This window comes from Puma concolor, chromosome B3 (assembly GCF_028749965.1).
Source record: "Puma concolor isolate L17-30 chromosome B3, mPumCon1.1.hap2, whole genome shotgun sequence".
Classification (NCBI taxonomy): Eukaryota; Metazoa; Chordata; class Mammalia; order Carnivora; family Felidae; genus Puma; species Puma concolor.
In genome coordinates this window covers 140,342,423-140,362,065 of record NC_141672.1, presented here as the reverse complement: position 1 = coordinate 140,362,065, position 19,643 = coordinate 140,342,423, and the positions used below count along the sequence as shown (strand labels likewise).

Below are 19,643 nucleotides of genomic sequence, written 5' to 3'. Positions count from 1 at the left end.
TCGAGCCCCGCGTCAGGCTCTGGGCTGATGGCTCCGAGCCTGGAGCCTGTTTCCGATTCTGTGTCTCCCTCTCTCTCTGCCCCTCCCCCGTTGATGCTCTGTCTCTCTCTGTCCCAAAAATAAACGTTGAAAAAAAATTAAAAAAAAAAAAACAAAAAGGATGAAATCTTGCCATTTGCAAGCATGTGGATGGAACTGGAGGGTATTATGCTAAGTGAAATTAGTCCGAGAAAGACAAAAATCATGACTTCACTCATATGAGGACTTAAAGAGACAAAACAGATGAAAATAAGGGAAGGGAACAAATATAAGAACAAAGGAAGGGAACAAAAATAAGGGAACAAAAATAATATAAAAACAGGGAGGGGGACAAAACAGAAGAGATTCATAAACATGGAGAACAAACTGAGGGTTACTAGAAGGGTTGTGGGAGGGTGGATGGGCTAAATGGGTAAAGGGCACTAAGGAATCTACTCCTGAAATCATTGTTGCACTATATACTAACTAATTTGGATGTAAATTCTAAAAAATGACAGATAAATTTTTTTTAAAAAAGATACAACAACTAGAGGGGCATCTGGGTGGCTCAGTTAAGCACCTGACTCTTGGTTTCAGCTCAGGTCGTGATCTCACAGTTTGTGGGTTCTGAACCCCACATCGGGCTCTGCACTGACAGCTCAGAGCCTGCTTGGGACTCTTTCTTTCTTCCTCTCTCTCTGCCTCCCCCCACCACCCACTTGCACGTGAGCCTACGCTCTCTATCTCCAAAATAAATAATAATTATTATAATTATAATTATATAATTATTAAAAAATAATTATATAATAATTATATATATAATTATAATAATTATATAATATATAGAATTATATATAATATATAATTATTATATATAATAATATATATAATTATATATAATATATATAATTATATATATAACTATATATATTATATTATATATATTATATATTTATTTATATATATAATTATATATATAATATAGTATATATATAATATATATATAATATATATATTATATTATATATAACAATATATATTATATATAATATTATATAATTATATTATTATATATATAATTATATATATAATTATATATATTATATAAATATATATAATATAATTATATGTAATATAATTATATAATATATAATTATAATATATAATATATAATTATAATAATTGTATAATTATTAAAAAAATAATAAAGATATAACAACTAGGTAAACCTTTGCAGTTATTATTTGTTCCATCTTTTCTTTCATCATTTACGATTTTAACTCTTTGCATGTCTCCCAACATACCTAATATATTAGTATAGTAATGCATGCATAAGTGATTAAAATAATTTAGGAACAGATTTATATTACAAGTACATGCATGACTATATCGTATCAAAACAAGCAGGAGATCGCTTTCAAACTGATGACAACCAGACCCACAAGGGCACCCTAGGACCCCCTTTAGGACATCGCACTAAATCTAGGAACTTAATAGCATAATAGAAACAGAACTTCTGGGGTGCCTGGATGGCTCAGGCAGTTAAGTAGCTGACTCTTGATCTCAGCTCAGGTCATGATCTCAGTTCATGAGTTAGAGTCCTGCTTCAAGCTTTGTGCTGACAGTGTAGAGCCTGCTTGGGTTTCTGTCTCTCCTTCTCTCTGCCCCTCCCCTGCTCACTCTCTCTGTCTTTCTGTCTCTCTCAAAATAAATAAATAAACTTAAAAAAAAAAAAGAAATAGAACTTCTGAGTTTCTGATGACATTTTGGAAACATGGAGAAATAAGGAGGTAACGTTCTCTCAAAGTAATACACCAGAGAGAATAAAGGCAGGGGTGATGCAAACACATCATTGAGAGCAGATCAACTCAAAGACATTGATGGGTAAAAAGGGAGAAACATGTTACATAATCCAAGGCATTCTACAATAGGGAGAGGTGTCCTGAGTTGTGGCTGAATAGAGACACACACATCTATCCTGTCATCAAATCCCATTATTGGAAATATGTTAACATAATGTGGTGAATAATTGTAAAACAAACTATGTTACAATGTAGCAATCTTATCCATTCATCTCTGTTGTATTCATGACTGCAATATGAAAAATGAATTACATTACACATTCATGGTTTTCATGGTACCCCTCTGTTGCTCTTTAATCACATAACAATTGTCTTGTTAATGAATCTAACTAACAGCTATTAACATTAATGTTGGCTTTCCTTTAGGCCAAGGCTGAGCTTTTGCATGTGTGGCTTCTTCCTCCCTCTCTCTCTGGCAGATGCTCAGTGCTCAGTCCCCACAAGCCTGCTCTTTATTCCCCGCCTCCCAGAGAAGCAGCCTCTGGGGAGAGTTCTCCACTGGGAGAGAATACTGAATGTTGTGTTTGTCCAATCTCTTAACTAAGCTCCAGATCCAAGCAGGTGGCAAGCCGGATCTTTCATGTGTATTTAGCGTTACTATTTTCACAGGACACACCAAGGTTCAAATTTAGGTTTCCACTGTTTCTCCCTGCAGCTGTTGGCTTCTACCAACTGGAGATGAATTTTAGTCTAAACCTCTTTGGAACATATACAGATCCGGACAGTTGCTAGATATGTAGGCCAGGGAGTAATTGCCATATAGGTGAATGGAATACCAACAAAACTATAACATTTTGCTGTTATTCTAAAGAATATAATGAAAATATCACCCAGGTCCATATCCTAACACATCAAGGGTTGAAGATGGCCAACTCTTTTATTACAAATGTAAGTCAGCCCAGTTCTGTATTTTGTAGACTAGACTTATCTCTATGGTGATTTTTGCCTTTGTGTCTGATGGAGCAACACAATTCCTGACCTTTCCTATCTATCAGTGCTCCTGTCCTCAGTCTCAAAAGCCAAAAGGCATGAGAGGATACACTCTTTTTCTTTTTGATTATTAATAACAATACTAAACTCCAGAATGTCTGATAATACTCTTATAAGATCAGAAAGAGCTACAACTTGCTTTATCTAAGAAAACAAGTGCTAGCCTATCAGTTTTTACAAGAAGCTAGCAGTGAGCTAATAATTAATTACCTATTTCCTGCCTGTCCTAACAATTCCTCTCCTTCTTTTATCTTATGAATTTGTATTTTACTTTCCATCAAAAGAAAATGCACAAATGAGCAATTCATGGCTTGGGAATCCATTTCTTTTATCAACAGATATGGATAATTTAGATTTCATTACAACCTTGCAGAATAAATTGATGAAACTGGCTACTGATCAAGGGTTGAAGATGAATTCTGGAAATCCTCCCTCTTTTGTTTTTTCCAAAACATCATCTTGCTGTGGAGGAGTAGTCCCTTAGGTATATCTGTCACAGACCCACTCCCATCTACTTCAGAAAACTGAAGCACTGGCTGAGTAAGAACAGGCCAGAACATCTCAGAATTTTTGTTCGCCGGGATACGTGGAAAGAGGTCAAGGTACTGAAGCTTGATGTACTAACCACAGGTTGAGTATGTACAAGTTCTAATGTGCAACAACAAGGTCTAAGAGTTTCAATTTGTCTAAGTGAGGACAGGTGAGTTTTCTGAAAATCAAAACATTTCTTGGGGTGCCTGGGTGGCTCAGTCAGTTAAGTATCTGACTCTTGGTTTCAGCTCAGGTCATCATCTCACCCATCATGAGTTCAAGCTCCACATTGGGCTTTGTGCTGACAGCGCAGAGCCTGCTTGGGATTCTCTGTCTCCCTTTCTCTCTGCTCCTTCCCTGCTCACACACTCTCTCTCTCAAAAAGAAATAAATAAACATTAAAAAAATGATTTCTTGGGTTCCACTGCCAGTGCCATTTAATATGCCTGCGCTTCTGAAGGGCATTTGCCATCGGAACAGAGACAAGTACAGCAGACAAGCAGAGATGGCTGAGGTTTATAAGATCAACGTGAAGAGCAGGAAATTGAGGAAGAATGAAAGAGCAGAGGAAAGGAAGCTAGCAACACTGTGACTTACTTGTAATAGCAGATTTCATAGCCCATCCGTATCCAGGTGGGTCTGCCAAGAAGAGCCTCCTTCACAGAATACAGAGTTGGCTGCATTCCTGCATGGAACAAAGGCAGGATTAATCACTGAGGAAAGAGGGAATGGAAAGAGGGTTGTGGTCCTCCGAATCATGACCCTCCAAGATAGCCAGATCCTAACCCCTGGAACCCATGAATGGTACCTTAGATGGCAAAAGGGATTTCATAGATGTGATTAAATTAAAGATCTTGAGATGGGGAGATTATCGTGGTGGGCCCTAAATGCAATCATTTATGTCCTCATAAGAGGGAGGGAGAGGGAAGTTCGACTGCCCAGGAAAAGCCATGTGATTGAAGCAGGCAGAAAGAGACTGGGAGAGGCTATGCTATCAGCTTTAAAGGTGGAACAAGGAGCCATAAGCCAAGGGATATGAGGAAGTTAGCTCCAAAAGCTGGGGGGAGGGGTGCCTGGGTGGCTCAGTCAGTTGAGCGTCTGACTTCGGCTCAGGTTATGATCTCACGGTTTGTGGGTTCGAGCCCCGCGTCAGGCTCTGTGCCGACAGCTCAGAGCCTGGAGCCTGCTTTGGATTCTGTGTCTCCTTCTCTCTCTACCCCTCCCCCACTTGTGCTCTATCTCTCTCTGTCTCTCAAAAATAAATAAATTCAAAAAAAAAAAGCTGGGAGGATAAAAAAGAATAAAGAAAATCCCCAAGATGCTCCAGAGGGAGAATGGCCTTTCTGGCACCTTGACTGTAGCCCAGTGAAACTGACTTTGGACTTCCGGACTCTGGAATTGTAAGAGAGTAAATCCGTCTTGTTTTAAGCCACCAAGTTTGTGACAATTTGTTACAGCAACCATACAGAACAAATGCAAGAGTTGAGGTTCATATTTTCTCTTTCTATTTAAAAGAGTCTATTTAGTCAGTACAAAATAGAGGCGGTAACCTGTGTGCAGACACAGAGATATGGGAACATTTATTCCTTACTCAAAGCCACTCAATAAATTAGGATATGACCTAGCACTAACACGCATAATTTTCCATTCCTGGAAATGTTCAAAATAAATGTGGGCTGCTAGTCAATTTGTCCCTTAAATCTCTCCTCCAAAATGGCCACAGGTATTCAGTAGAATTTGAACTTTCCCCATGTTTTCTTGGAGTTTAAATCAGCGTTGTCCAATTGGATTGCACTGTTTTCCTGTCTGGGGCAAATAGGTCAGTATATTTGCTACTGTAGGATTTAGGCGATGGAGAGAAGGAATAAATGAGAGTGCTCAAGGACCTCAAAAAGTTCAAGGTGGGGCAAGGCAGTCAGGAAGGGGTGGAATGTTGTGTATGGCGTTAACATGCCACAGCAGAGTGGAACTTCCAGACTGCCTTCCATGGTGACTGTTTGCCATAAGATGGCCACCACCTTGCCACGTCTGGGACCAAAACATTCAGCCCAACTTCAAACCCTTTGGGAACCCAAACAGAGCTTCCAGTAATAATCCAAACAACCAGAGGGGCATCATTCCTGGTGTTAGCCAGAAGACCTCTGTTCCCCAAGAGCTCATACCGTAATTAAACTGGCTGTTGGGCTTCTCACAGTTGATGACGTTGAAGCGGTACGGAACAGCAGCTCTCATGCCGCTCACCTTGAAGTAGAACCACTGTTGATGTTGGCTGCTATTCACATCAGCGTTGACCAGCAAGTCATATTCCAGCCTGCAAAGTCGGAAGCAAGATTGGAGGGCTAAGAGTCTTTGAGGTAACTTCCAACACTGAAGAGCCTACAAATGTCAGATTCTAGATGACAGATCTAAGACCCAGGATCTCAGCTGGCCAGTAAGTTACAACGATCATACTTACCTCACAATATCGGACACACTGGCTATAGAAATTTGGGGAGAGGAGAGCAGGCTCGTGGTATTAAGAGAATCAACTATGCAACTGTAGCATATCTTTTTATTGAACTGTAATGGATTTTCTCTCCAGTAGGAAAAAATGCAAGTGCATGATACCCCAGAGAAAAGTCAATCACATCTGGTTGGATATGTCATTATTATTTGATGCTACACATTACTTTTGAGCCTCAGTCTCCTCATATGGAAAAGGGAAATAGTGTCTAAATTCGCAGTGCTGTTCTTAAAGATCAAGCAGAGAGTTGATGTAAACCCCCAGCAAAGCAACAAACGTGAATTAGACTAGGAAGGCAGGAGTTGTATGTTCATTTTGTCCCTTTTTAACTGATTTAACTTACATGCAGTGAAGAGCACAAGTTTTAAGTGTAAGAATCAGTGAATTTAAACAAATTCATCTGGACACTCCTGCTTGACAATTACCCAGATCAAGATACAGGCCATTTCCAGTACCCCCAGGAGACTCTTGTGTGGCCCCTCTCAGTCACTATCTGCAAGGGGAATCATTTTTTTTGCGCTTTAGCAACAAAATTAGCAATGCAGCTTGGACTTCAGCATTCTTACCGGTATAGTTCATTTTCCAAAATAGTATCACTCCATCCCCTTGGCATGTTCTTTGAGTTTCTCTTCTAGAAGGGGTGATGTTTTTGCCCTGATCTGTTCATACTCTGCTGCTCTGGAGCCCTGACCCCTGGCATTTGCAGTGAGATTTGTGGAGGGATGGGGCTTTGCAGAATGCATAAAAGTAGGGCTATCTGATACAGGTCCACTGCCCATGCTGTCCTTCTAAGCATCTCAATCGAACCAAACCATCCAGCCCGCCATACAATGAATGAAGCATAATCCACTGAGTGACATTCATGAGGACAAATTTGGAAAGATGATGACCCTCAAATTGGCTGCTATGCCCACAATCCTTTCCAAAAACTGGTCATAAAAAGTCCTTGCCTAGAAGTAGGTTTGTTTTCTGTCATTTGACTCTGTTACCCTGACCAAAACTAATCAGTGTAGGATTCCACCACTCCAGCCAAAGGCAGATGTATGGTATATGGAGAGAAAGATCAGCAACACAGGCACATCATGGACTGACCACTGTACCACTATGAGACCCCGGATTAGGTTTTCTCTCCTGGATCCCTTAAATATGACATATAGAGAAAAGGAGTAATAAAAGCTGGCACTATAGCAAGAAGTTAGAAGCTGAGCTGGTAATGAAAAGAGAAGGTGGAGAAGGAATCTCAACATAATTGCCTTTCTCTTCTTCAGCCAAAGTAGCTCAACTTATATTTGTCTTCTATGTTGGGCTTCCTTAAAACAGCTCATGCACAAAACAAACAAAAAAGGATCACCGCTCGCCTGCCCCCCAAAAAACAGAAAAACTTCAAAAATGACTCCTCAGGTAGGGGTGCCTGGGTGACTCAGCTTGTTAAGTGTCTGACTTCAGCTCAGGTCATGATCTCATGGTTCATGGGTTCGAGCCCCCCATTGGGCTCTGCACTGACAGTGTGGAGCCTGCTTGGGATTCTCTCTCTCCCTCTCTCTCTGCCTCTTCCCTGCTCTCTTTCCCTTTCTAAAAATAAAATAAATTATATATATAAAATACATATATATATACATACCCTCAGATAGATACAAAACAGGCCAGACTATACTAAGTTCTATGCTCTAGCTATGGTGAATACCCATCTCTGAAGATAAGCTAATGCTGACTGAGGGCTTACCATGTGCCAGGTACTATTCTAAGAGCTTGATGTGTTTTTAGTTAAGTCTCAAATACATCACTATAATGTGGGTGCTATCACTGTCCCCATTTTCTGGGTCAGGAAAGAAAGGCATGGAGTTGGTTAGGTAATTGCTCAAAGTCTCCTGGTTGGAAAGGGGTGAGGCTGCCCCTGGCAGTCTGATCCCAGAGTCTGTGACGACCACCCCCTTAACTGTTCTAACTGTTGTTTTCAGGAGTTTACACATAGAATATGGATTGTATATCCTGATTCTGGCAATGAAAAATATAGTTCACACTGGTGTAGAGGAAAGAATTATAACATAGCAGTCTCTTCTGCACTGGAAATCTATGTTTTGTTTCCCCCCTCTTTTAGTTTGTGCAGCCCTAGGCTTTCCTTGCCTGTGAAATACTTTTCCTTTTTTTTTTTTTTTTAATGTTTATTTTTGCAAGTGAGCATGAGCAGAGGAGGAGCAAAGAGAAGAGGATACAGGATCTGATGCGGGCTCCGCGCTGACAGGAGCAAGCCCAATACAGGGCACAAACTCACAAACCATGAGATCCTACCTGAGCCGAAATCGGACACTCAACCCACTGGACCACCCAGGCGCCCCTGAAATACTTGTCTATTAACAAGAGCTCATTGAGAGTTTCTGGCAAAGAGGCATGGCACTAAATATGCCCTTGAACTAAGGATAGCGAACCTCTCCATGGGGAGCCCAATGTTCTTGCCACCTACGTACACAGCTGTAGGAACAACAGACATGAAAAGGTACAGGACTAGGGGAGCCCATGTACACTTCCGAGTCAACAGAACCAGCCCTGGCATCAGTCTAAGTACAAACATCCCATTCAAAGGACTCCCACGCCCAAGTATGGAGCCATGATCTTGAACATAGGTGTATTGGCAATTTTCACCTCTAGTCTCCACCTTGCTATGACATTGGCTAGTGAGCCCCCTAGTGGTGCGCTGGTAAATGTTTAACAACAGACTCCCAGGAAAACTTTCACTTGCAGTGTTTGCCAGTCCTCAGGGCATAAACACTCCCACCATGGCTGATTTCACACTACCAGTGTGAGGCCGCTGTACTGAGAGTAGGGACGAGAGACACAACCCGCTCTCTTAAGCTGCCAGCAGCTACCTTTGTGGGTTTCCTTACTTACTCACGCACTTGGATGGCTTTCCGGAGATTTCCTGACTCAAACTTGGAGTAGAACCGCAAGCAATCGGAAGCAGTGTCTTGCAAAGGCCTGTAATGAAATAGGAAACATGTGAACACATGCGTTACTGCTATTCTTGGGCATAGCCTGACATTTCTTAGAGATAAGGTTTTTCTTACAGATCTTCAACATAAATTTTCATCATGTTTTTAGTAGAAGGGATGGATTACTAACATAAAACACTCTTATTCTCATGTCATCAAGAGGATATTCCACACTCCACCCCCACCCTCCACATTCCACTGACGCTCAAGACCACCTACCAAGGCTCATCTAAACTGAAGACGACTTTATTTATAATATCAGTTGGCTGGATGAGCCTCCGGACATCCTCAAATATCTTGATCCTGGAAAGGAAAATTGGAAACATTTTAAGTGTTGGTTGGCCCTCACTCCTTACCTCATTTATCCTACAGTCATCTGGGAAGGGTTTGGGGAGTCATCAGAGAATTATGAAAGAAAAATTTAATAATGCCCCAACATGGGGCTGAAAGAGTGGAAAAAGCACTGCCTGTCCTTCCTTTTCTTGTGTATCAAAAAAAAAAAAAAAAAAAAAATGAAACTACATTGAGCAGTAGGAATGCAGGAAGCAGATTTTAGTTGGAGGATTCAGGACTTGAAGAATTTTTTCAAGGGCATTTGAACTAATGGGCTCTGAAGGTTTCTGATGGTATCAGAGGGTCCTTTGTAGTGAGACAACTTTGAGGGAGACTTTAGGATTGTTGACTTAGTACCCTCAAGGCCTGGGAGGATTCAGTAAGCCTTTGAACTCTTGAGTCATTTCTACTCCTTGGGTTCTGTCAGCTCTAGAAAACTAAGGTCAGTTTTATGAGAAACACCCATATTCAGGAGGTTTAAGTAAGAGGACAGAAGGAAGCCCAAAGGAACTTTCAGATTCCCTCCTTGAATTTGGAGTGGGAAGGTGAGGGAAGATAGGCATGAGGCCTGGACTCAAGGGGAAGATGTTCTGTCAAAGGGGGAGGTGTTATTGGGCCAGCCTCTGTGGTGCGTCTCTCAGGAACTTGAGCTTGGCAGATAACGTGCAGGGGGTAAAGTCAGAGACATCAGCAGGAACCCAAGTGCGAGCAGCTCTTGGGATCCACCATCAATTTGCTGATGAAATGGAAAACAAGTTAATGAAACTTTCTGGTATGCACACTCAGCTCCATTGACTTAGTGCATGCATAATCAATGTTGTTGGATTTTTTTCCCCAGGGAAAATAATTTTCCTTGGTTTATCAATTTTCGTTCTAATCTCACTCTGCTTATCCAAAGGCAAAGCTTCCTTTCCAACATTCTGGGAATAAGCCATCACCCAAAGTTTCTTCCCTGGAGAATGCGGTTTTTCCTTACAATCCTCAGTGATGCAGAACTATTCTAACCCAAGTCAGGTTTTTAAGGTTGGGACTGTGAGATAGGGGCACACCACCTCCTTTCATCAATGAGATCAGACACCAATTTGTAGTGAATTTAAAAAAATATACCCCAATTAATCCACATTTGTTTTTTCTGAGAACCTTCCTGGGGACTGATCCCAGTATTTGAAGAAACTGGGTTATCTTTCCCCATCATGGTCTGCAATGGTTATGGGGTAAGGGGTTACATTGGAATCATCGAAGGAATTCTTTTCTGGCAACACATGCCTGCCACTACCCCATGCTTACTTCTGAAATGTCCAGTAGGGAGGCAAGCTTCTGTGTTTGGCAAGAGCTTCCCAAAGGATTTTAACACACTCCTGACTGATTCTCACTTTCCTACAGACAGTTGAACTATCTGTACCAAACACTCTGCCTATAAAAATATTAAAGAAGAGAAAAAATATAGCTTCCAAATCAGCAGCGCCATCACCTTTGGATTCCACATTTGCGTTCCAACATCGACTGGGCAGAGGGTGGTGGACGATGTCCCCAGAGGTCAGGAAATGCCATCGTCTTGAAGTTGGCCACAGATCTGGTTCTTCTTGCTTTGGCCATATAGAGACAGGGGTCATGGAAGGGGACAGGCTTGGGATGTGTCTGCAGAAGCTTATCTATTACTTCATCAGTTTCTCTAGGCCTAGCGGAATTGGAAAAGGAGGCACTAATCATCGGGCAGGAAATAACATCTATGTCCCAAGCATCCTGTTTGAGGGAAGCTTGAATGTCAGGGATTTCTTTTCCAGAAGAATCTATCCCAAATCCATTGGATTGCATGTTTTGGCATGGGTTCATCCCAGGTCCTTTTCTGGAGGCTGGATGCATGGTGGACCTCCCCATCTTCACCTTGCTCAGAAGGGAAGTCTGGACCATGTCTTCTCTTCCTTGCTTCCAAGAACTTTGGTCCTTATTCAAACCATGCCACTTTGGGGAGGCGACAGTTGGAATGTGGTGATGATTGGCATACTGAGTCTCTTCGAACTTCAAATCATCTCCAGATTGAGACTTGAGTTCCTTCGGGTTTAAAATGGAAAAGAATACGTCAGTGTTACCTTCCTGGTAGAAAATACAATTTGACCCCAATCCTCACTCTCTGAGCACAGAGTTAAGTGTAAATCTTGTTGTTTTGTTGTTGTTGTTGTTTTAGCATAAATCCTATGAACTGGGAAGCTTTTTTCAAGGTCAAACAAGAAAAGGCTAAGCTTCAACAGTCAAATAAATAGTAGAATCATAGAAACTCATGTTTAGAAGGAGCATTGGGTGGGTCTAGCACAATTCTATACATCACACAAATGCCCTTTGCAACACCCCCAAAAAGTCACAGCTTGGTTAAACAAACTCATTAACAGGGTTTTCACTACAGCCCAAGGCAGTGCCTCTCATTTGGGGATCATTCTGATTGTTTTTTTAAAAAAAAAGTCTTCCTTATACCAAAATGAAATTTCCCTTCCCTGAAATTTCTACCTACTGATGCCCTTCAGCTTTCTGAAGTAAAACAGAATATACAGACTCCCTTCTACATGTGACTTAGCTGGTACCCTTGGGTGGGGCAAATTCATGATATATCATGGGTCATAAGAAAATAACAGAGATCCAAAGGCAGGTCTAAAATCTTGACGTCAGCAATAGTAGTAGGAGCAGCAAGTAGCCACTGTATCATCAGGTGTGAGGTTCTCAATTTCTTTCTACTAACAAAAAACACTGGAATCAGACTAACCACCTTCAGAAAGCCATCTAGTACAACTTACCCTCTTTGTAGGGGAACAACTAAATCACCAAGAATTTTCACCTGTGTTTTTAGAACGCGAGGGCAAGTCAGTTTGCCCTGCCCCAACCCCACGGCGGATCATAGGCAGCGATGTGTACCCCCACACTTCTTTCATCCTAGGTTCCAGGGGTCAGATTGCAGGAGACTTGCATGCATCCAGCCCAGCTACCTTTTTCACATTTTGCTTGGATTTCTGCTTCTTTCTCAGAAAGACCTCAGAAGCAGATTGCTAATGATGAACAATGCTTTCCATCTGGAGATCCCCTGCTAGGCCTCCCAGGTTCTGCAAAAAACCCATCATGCATCACCGTGGAGCAGACCCACAGCATATGTCCTACCTCGAAGCTGCAGGAGAGCTCAAGACACATTGCCTCGTACTGCATCAGTTCCTCCTCGGGTCGGTCAAGACCAGGTTTGGAACTCAGCTTGTTCACATCTGTTTCCAAATCATCATCCTACAAAGGAATATCCAAAAATATATATGTGAAAGTCAAGACAGCCACCCTGAGAAGCATCGAGACAAGCTACACATGTGATCTTTCAAAATCTTGGGACATGGTTTCCTTGCCTCCAAATTATAGTGCTAGCCTATGAGAAGGAGAATCTAAGATGGTGGGTGGTATTTTTTCAATGAAAAGAAAGAAGGTACACAACTTTTCTAAGCATCCATCTCAGGATTTGTCAGCCCTTACCATGAATAACTAATTTATATAAAATGAGATGAACCCTGTAAACAGTAAAGCACAATATAAAAGAATTTTGTATCTCGCCACCACCATCAACATAATTGTAATCACTGTACCTGTTCTTCCATTATCTGTGTCATTCAAAACTGTTTAATGAGCACCTACTATGAGCAGGTACCACTGTAGGTACTGAAGAGTTAGTGATAATGGAACAGACAGAAGTCAATGTTCCCATGGAATCTGCCTTCGAGTGAGAGAACGAAGACAGCAAACAAATGAAGAACGTAACTTCCAACGGTGGTAAATTCCATGCAAAGGGGATCGGTGGGAAGCAGTTTAGACTGGGTGATCTGAGACCGCCTCACTGAGGAGGTGACATTTTAGCTAGAAGAGCCAACTGTACAAAGCCTTGGGGAAGAAATTACCAGCAGAAGGAACAGCTGACATTGCCTTTCAGAAAGCAGGTGGTTGGAGCACAGAGAATAGGAGGAAGATCGCAGGTGTCAACACTGGAGAAAGAGGCACTAGGCAGGGCCTTCCAGACCCAGAGAGGGATTTGTCACCTCCTGCTGCACCTTACCCTGTTGTACATTTACATCTACCCGACCACCACCAGTCTTTCCTTCACTGGGCCGAATAATCCTAGATCCTTCATTTTTATTTCTAGATCATCATTTCATAATAGTTTAATGGTGATGGTGACTCTCCTCCCAAATCGTCTGTATTTTCCAAAGGCTATAAAGTCTTACAGAGAAAGGACACCAGGAATCAACCAGTCCAGTCTCCTCATCTTTCCATGTCTCTCCTGAACCAAGTTTCCCTAATAAGATAGGGAAGAGAAACCTACCCTATGTATTAGGAGAATATTTGGTTAATTAAGGAAAAACCTGGCATCTCTGATAGCCTGGATTATTCTTCTTTAAATCAAATAAATAAACACAATAAATGTTTATATTACTGATCCAGGGTTGGGGGGAGGGAGAGAAAATGCAATATTCTGTCCATCTTCTGGAATTTTCCCCCAAACTTCATTTTTTAGTGTTTATTTATTTATTTTTAGAGAGACAGAGTGTGTGTGTGAGCAGGGGAGGGGAGGGAGAGAGAGAGAACCCCAAGCAGGCTCTACACTCACCGTAGAACCCAACATGGGGCTCACTGTCACAACCATGAGATCATGACCTGAGCCAAAATCAAGAATTGGACTCTTAACAGACTGAGCCATCCAGGTGCCCCTCCTCCAAACTTTAAATTAAAAAAAAAAAAAAAATAGACCTCATGATGTTGATTTCATGGTATTTTCAGATACAGTGCACACCAGGCCCAAATTCCTCAGCCCGGTAATGAAGATCCCACTATTCTTGTCCTTTCCAGCTTTATCTATCAGTTCCTGCTTGCCTGCATCCTCTTCTGTGCAGCCTCAGCCATGCCCCAGGGTGGTATCAGTAGAAACGCAATCTGGTATGTGCTGTTTTGAAGGGGCACACGCACCCTCATGTTTATAGCAGTGCTATCGACAATAGCCAAAGTATGGAAAGAGCCCCCATGTCCATAGACAGATGAATGGGTAAAGAAGATGTGGGGTGTATATATATATATATATATATATATATATATATATGCGATGGAGATTTACCCAGCAATTAAAAAGAAGGAAATCTTGGGGCGCCTGGGTGGTGCAGTCGGTTAAGCGTCCGACTTCAGCCAGGTCACGATCTCGTGGTCCGTGAGTTCGAGCCCCGCGTCAGACTCTGGGCTGATGGCTCAGAGCCTGGAGCCTGTTTCCGATTCTGTGTCTCCCTCTCTCTCTGCCCCTCCCCTGTTCATTCTCTGTCTCTCTCTGTCCCAAAACTAAATATACGTTGAAAAAAAAATTTTTTTTAAAGAAGGAAATCTTGCCATTACAACTACATGGATGGAACTGGAGGGTATTGCGCTAAGTGAAATTAGTCAGAGAAAGACAAGTATCATATGACTTTATTCATATGAGGAATTTAAGATACAAAACAGATGAACATAAGGGAAGGGAAGCAAAAATAATATAAAAACAGGGAGTGGGACAAAGCATAAGAGACTCATAAATATAGAGAACAAACTGAGGGTTGCTAGAGGGGTTGTGTGTATGGGGGGATGGTCTAAATGGGTAAGGGGCATTAAGGAATTTACTCCTGAAATCATTGTTACACCATATGCTAACTAATTTGGATGTAAATTAAACAAAAAAATAAATTTTGAAAAAAGAAATACAATCTGGTAGACTATTGGGAAGGGTTTCCCCACCAGCGAGTAAGGTTGGTGTGTCTGGAGTGCGGAGTATTGTGTATCCCATGAGCTGCAACCTAATGCATTCTACATGTGGCTATGTGACCTACTTAGCTTTAGAGCAAGAGTTGGCTAACTATAACCCACTGTCTGTTTTTGTAAATAAAGTTTTATTGTAACACAGTCACACCCATTTTTTAATATATTGTCTATGGTCGGTTTCTCAGTATAACAGCAAAGTTGTAACAGAGACCATATCTGGTCCCCAAAGGTTTGTATCTCAGTCTCTGAATCTCCAGCCACTCAGGTGGGTTCTCCTCTCTTCTGTATTTCTTATAAATACAATTTATACTTATTCAGGGATGGGCCCGCTTCTGTGTCTTTACAGCAACCCAGAAAGGCTTTGTCATTTAGAATTCTGGTACCCATCTAATCCAGATAATGCTTTCTGGCCCTTCTTCCTCAGACTGAAACTTTCAGATATTAGTGACTTTCCCCAGCCTTACACTTGAGTTTACCACCCCTTCCAAGATGGTGATTTGAACTCTGGTAGGGACAATCTCCAAGTTCACTAGACTATGTACTCTTTGAAGATAAAAATCAATGTCTTGTTTGCTTTTGTATCATATTACCATCCCTAGGAACCAGCCTGCTGCCTCACACATGGATCATATCCAAGGGGGGAAAAAAAAAACTAAAAAGGAAGGAAAGACAGAGCAAAGGAGAGGAGAGCTTGAATGCAGTCTGTTTATCCTCTTCTTCAGTGTTTGTCCAAATCTAACAGTTGTATTTGTGAAGGAAAACAACAACAACGACAAAACATGACCAACATCTCGTCTCTACTTGTTTCTCTTTTCTTATGCTGACTTTGAAAGTTTTCAAAGAACAGCACCCAACTTTCCATTCTCAAGACACTTTAAGATAAAATTTCCTTTTAATCATCCTTTATAAATATCTGATCCCAATTTTATTTTCAAATGAAAAGGCCATCAGTTAAAGGACTGGGTTGGATCTATGACCAGAAACAAATACTCCTGGCTTCTTGCCCACATTCCTTGCAGCAAATGCTCCTGAGTTCACGAGGGAAAATCAGTTTGCTGGAGCACTAGTTCCTTTACTCTGGCAACACCCCAGAATCAAGCCCTGATTCTGAGGTGCCCCATTTCTCTACAATTCATGCTCACACACTGACTTCTCATCTTCCCCTTGGCTCGAAGGCTTTTGATAAATAGTTTCCAGGCCCTCACCCATTTGTCTTGAGCTTCTCTCCCAGATGGATGTGTTTATTTGTTTTGGTTTCATTCCACCCAACCCACTATCACCTGCAGTGTGGGGGAAAAGAGACTATCTGAATGCTCTCTGTCCCATGCTGTATGAAGTTAGGCACTGGCATACAGCTGGTCTTTCCACATCAGATACAAGAGGCGATTGACACTCGGCATCAGACATTCAGTCATCAAAGGGCAAGTAAGAGGGTAGGAGAAAGTGGCATTGATGAATGATCACTGCAGCACAGTATTATTCAAATAATACAGTGAGCACTCAATAGGCCACTACTGCCAAGCCACAGCAAAGATTCAATTTACTACTGATGACTTCAGAAATGATTCCATTTATCAACAAAACCCTGAGAACACTGGAAGGTCAAGAGCAGTCTTAACCTAGAGACTGAGAGGGCAGACAGATAGTCCCTCTGAGTCGGCTGCTACCATCTTATGATAGAGAACTCAAAAGTCTCCTTTTCTCTAGATAGGTAGGTAAGAGGGTAAGGAAGAAAAAAGAAAGGGAGGGAAGGAAAAGGAAGATGGATGGATGGATGGATGGATGGTTGGATGGATGGTAGATAGGTAAATAAATTGGTGGTAGATTTTTTAAATTCAGGTTTCACCTCCACAAACATTATAAAAAGTAACATTTACTTCTCATTCTTATTTTACAGATGACAAAATTAAGGAACTATAATTTGAAGGGGTTTGTCAAGTCCATGTCTGCCAAAAGAAATGGAAACAGAATCATAACTCACAGATAAGTCATCATTATTCTAGAGTGATATTGTCCCCTAAAGGACACTTGGCAATTCCTAGTGACATTCTTGGCTCATGACTTGGGGAGGAGGGGGAAACCGAGGGGTAAGTGCTACTGGCATCTAGTGGGTAGAAGCCAGGACACTACGAAACATCCTACTATGTAAGATAATCCCCCACAACAAAGAATTATCCTGTCAAAAGGACAAGAGTGCTAAAGCGTAGACACCCTTTTCTAGAAATGTAGTCAGTAAACTATGTCCCATTGCCTGTTTCTTGTCAATAGATGTTTCACTGGAACACAGCCATGCCCTGCCATTTACATATTTTCTATAGTTGCTTTTGTGCTATAACAGCAAAGTTGAGTAGTTGTCATAGAGGCTGCATATCCACAAAGCCTAAACCAATTACAGCCTGATCTTTTACAGAAAGTTTGCTAACCTCTGCTGTATATCATGGGTCTTTTGGGGATAAAGACCAAAGGGCACCACTCCCCTGCTAGCCAAGGTGTACATTATGCAACTCAAGTGAGCACTTCACATAGACTCCAAGGTAAATGGAAGTGTACAACACAGTGGTCCTCAGCAGAGTGGGTACCTACGAAGAGTGACTTGTGGCAATAGGGGAGATCTACCAGAAGAAGTTTCCTAGGAAAATCTTCCATGGTCTCGTTCCCTGAATGTCACTCACACGAATTACATATACGAACCCGAAGCACTAAGGGTCTATCTAAAGCTCATCCGGACGGAATATTACCGCCCTGTTAATGGACAGCCTCTGACTTTACAATGAGATTTTGTATGGGACCCACCGGGATGAACATCAACAAGCACAGCCATCATTTACTGAGCAATCACTGTAGGCCAGGCACTGGAGTGGAAGTACAGAAGTGAGTCCTTAAAATGTATACTGGTCTCGGGGCATCTGGGTGGCTCAGTCAGTTAAGCATCTGACTCTCAGTTTGGCTCAGGTCATGATCTCACAGTTTCTTGGGCTCAGGCCCCACATTGGGCTCTGTGCTCTGTGCATGTTTCTCTCTCTCCCTCCGTCCCTCCCTCCCCCACTCACACTGTCTCTCTCAAAATAAATAAATACACTTAAAAAATTTTACACTGGTCTCAGCTGGACATAGTGATATATCCCTCGGAAGATGTGAACATGGAGATCACTAAAAGTGAGGGCTGGTGCACCTACTTGGTCTTTCACCTCTTCAGAATCTGAATCTTTATCAACTTCTTCATCAGCATCATCTTCAAAATCCTCTGGGTGGAGAAAAAGAGATCAAACAGATGAGGCTTCCCTTATGCCTTGGATTTGGATTCCCACCACACAGTGGCTAGTACTCCCTTTGTCATAAACAAGGGGCTCATTATGAAGAGCACAATATCCCAACACACTCTAATACTTATTAGTACATGCAACTCGTATACACACAGACACATGGAGCACTATAGCATGAAGTCTAAATTGCCCCACATTGAATGCAAAATGACTGAAGAATAAAATGACATCCAAATACCATTCTGGTGTCCCCCCTCACAGTTTACACGAAGTTATGCAAACAGCATTGCCAACGTTTACAGATCACATATAGGCAAAATTTGCTATAACTGAGCACCTTCACTGACTCCCTAATTTTGATAAGAAGCTACTTATTTACAACAAAAGGCCACAGAAAGCATCCCGTGCTGTTGTAGCAAGATGATGCCAATGGAAAATCTGTTCCATGAAAGGAGGGCAGTGACAGTGGAATCTTCATGGAGATTGAATAATCACACATTCAGACATTTAATGGACTAGCTATTTTGTAAATAGCACAAGTTTTATTCCAAGTTCATCCTTAAGGCAAATGCATTCCAGAACCAGTCAGTACAGTCAAGAGACTCAATTGTGGAATTGTGAATATGTATGTTTTTTTTTTTAATTAGCTGAAATGACTGTACAGGCACTCAATAGCCACCAGGCAAAGTGGCAACAGTTAATAATTAGGAACAAAATAAGTGACTTTAGTATTTGTTCATTCTGTATATGAAAAGCTTGCTTTTTTATACATTTCTTTAATTAGATTATGGACATTTACAGTTGGGCTCTAAAAGAACTGATTCTACTTTCATCCACATCCCTCTGAAATATTTCCAACATGCCAAACATGTCAGAAAGCTCATCATTACCCACTGACATTACCTTCAGTTAGAACACACGGAGGTTCGGAAGGGATGCTCCCAGGGACTGGGAAGGCGTAGGCACTGGTGGCTGTGACCAAGGGAAGTGGGCTCTTTGGGTAGCACTGTCTCAGGATCTGAACTACGACGGAGACGATGGGTTCCAAACTTCTGTCATCCAGGCAGTTCTGAATGAAGAGGAGACTGTATCAGACGCCGACACCTTATACAGGGTTCCCTTATCCTGTCAGTATTTTGGGCAGTGAATGACACATGGCCCCGATGGACAGTAAACATCCTTACTGTAGAATGCCTGACTTGAACATTCAAATGTAGCATTTTGTCTAAGTAGAATCGGCTTTGGTCTAGGGTATAATCTGCATTTTTATTTCTTTTTCACAGCTCATATGTTACTGGAAGGAATTTAGTCTGAAAATAGACTTAAAAAGTCTTTCAAGGGATGCTGTGTCTAAGGGAAGCAT

The 19,643-nt window shown here is 41.5% G+C and overlaps 1 protein-coding gene across 2 annotated transcripts in view; it reads right to left on the bottom strand.

The window, feature by feature from the left end:
- Positions 1 to 19,643, bottom strand: part of AGBL1 (AGBL carboxypeptidase 1) — an 862,602-nt gene that overhangs the window by 685,311 nt on the left and 157,648 nt on the right. For both annotated transcript variants that reach the window (XM_086711500.1, XM_025918486.2), the window contains exons 8-15: positions 19,184 to 19,349; positions 18,194 to 18,261; positions 12,369 to 12,485; positions 10,696 to 11,276; positions 9,111 to 9,194; positions 8,791 to 8,877; positions 5,564 to 5,712; positions 3,999 to 4,086 (exon numbers count right to left, since the gene is read on the bottom strand). In XM_086711500.1, the coding sequence (XP_086567626.1) occupies positions 3,999 to 4,086; positions 5,564 to 5,712; positions 8,791 to 8,877; positions 9,111 to 9,194; positions 10,696 to 11,276; positions 12,369 to 12,485; positions 18,194 to 18,261; positions 19,184 to 19,349 (1,340 nt within the window). The remainder of the gene's footprint in view (positions 1 to 3,998; positions 4,087 to 5,563; positions 5,713 to 8,790; positions 8,878 to 9,110; positions 9,195 to 10,695; positions 11,277 to 12,368; positions 12,486 to 18,193; positions 18,262 to 19,183; positions 19,350 to 19,643) is intronic.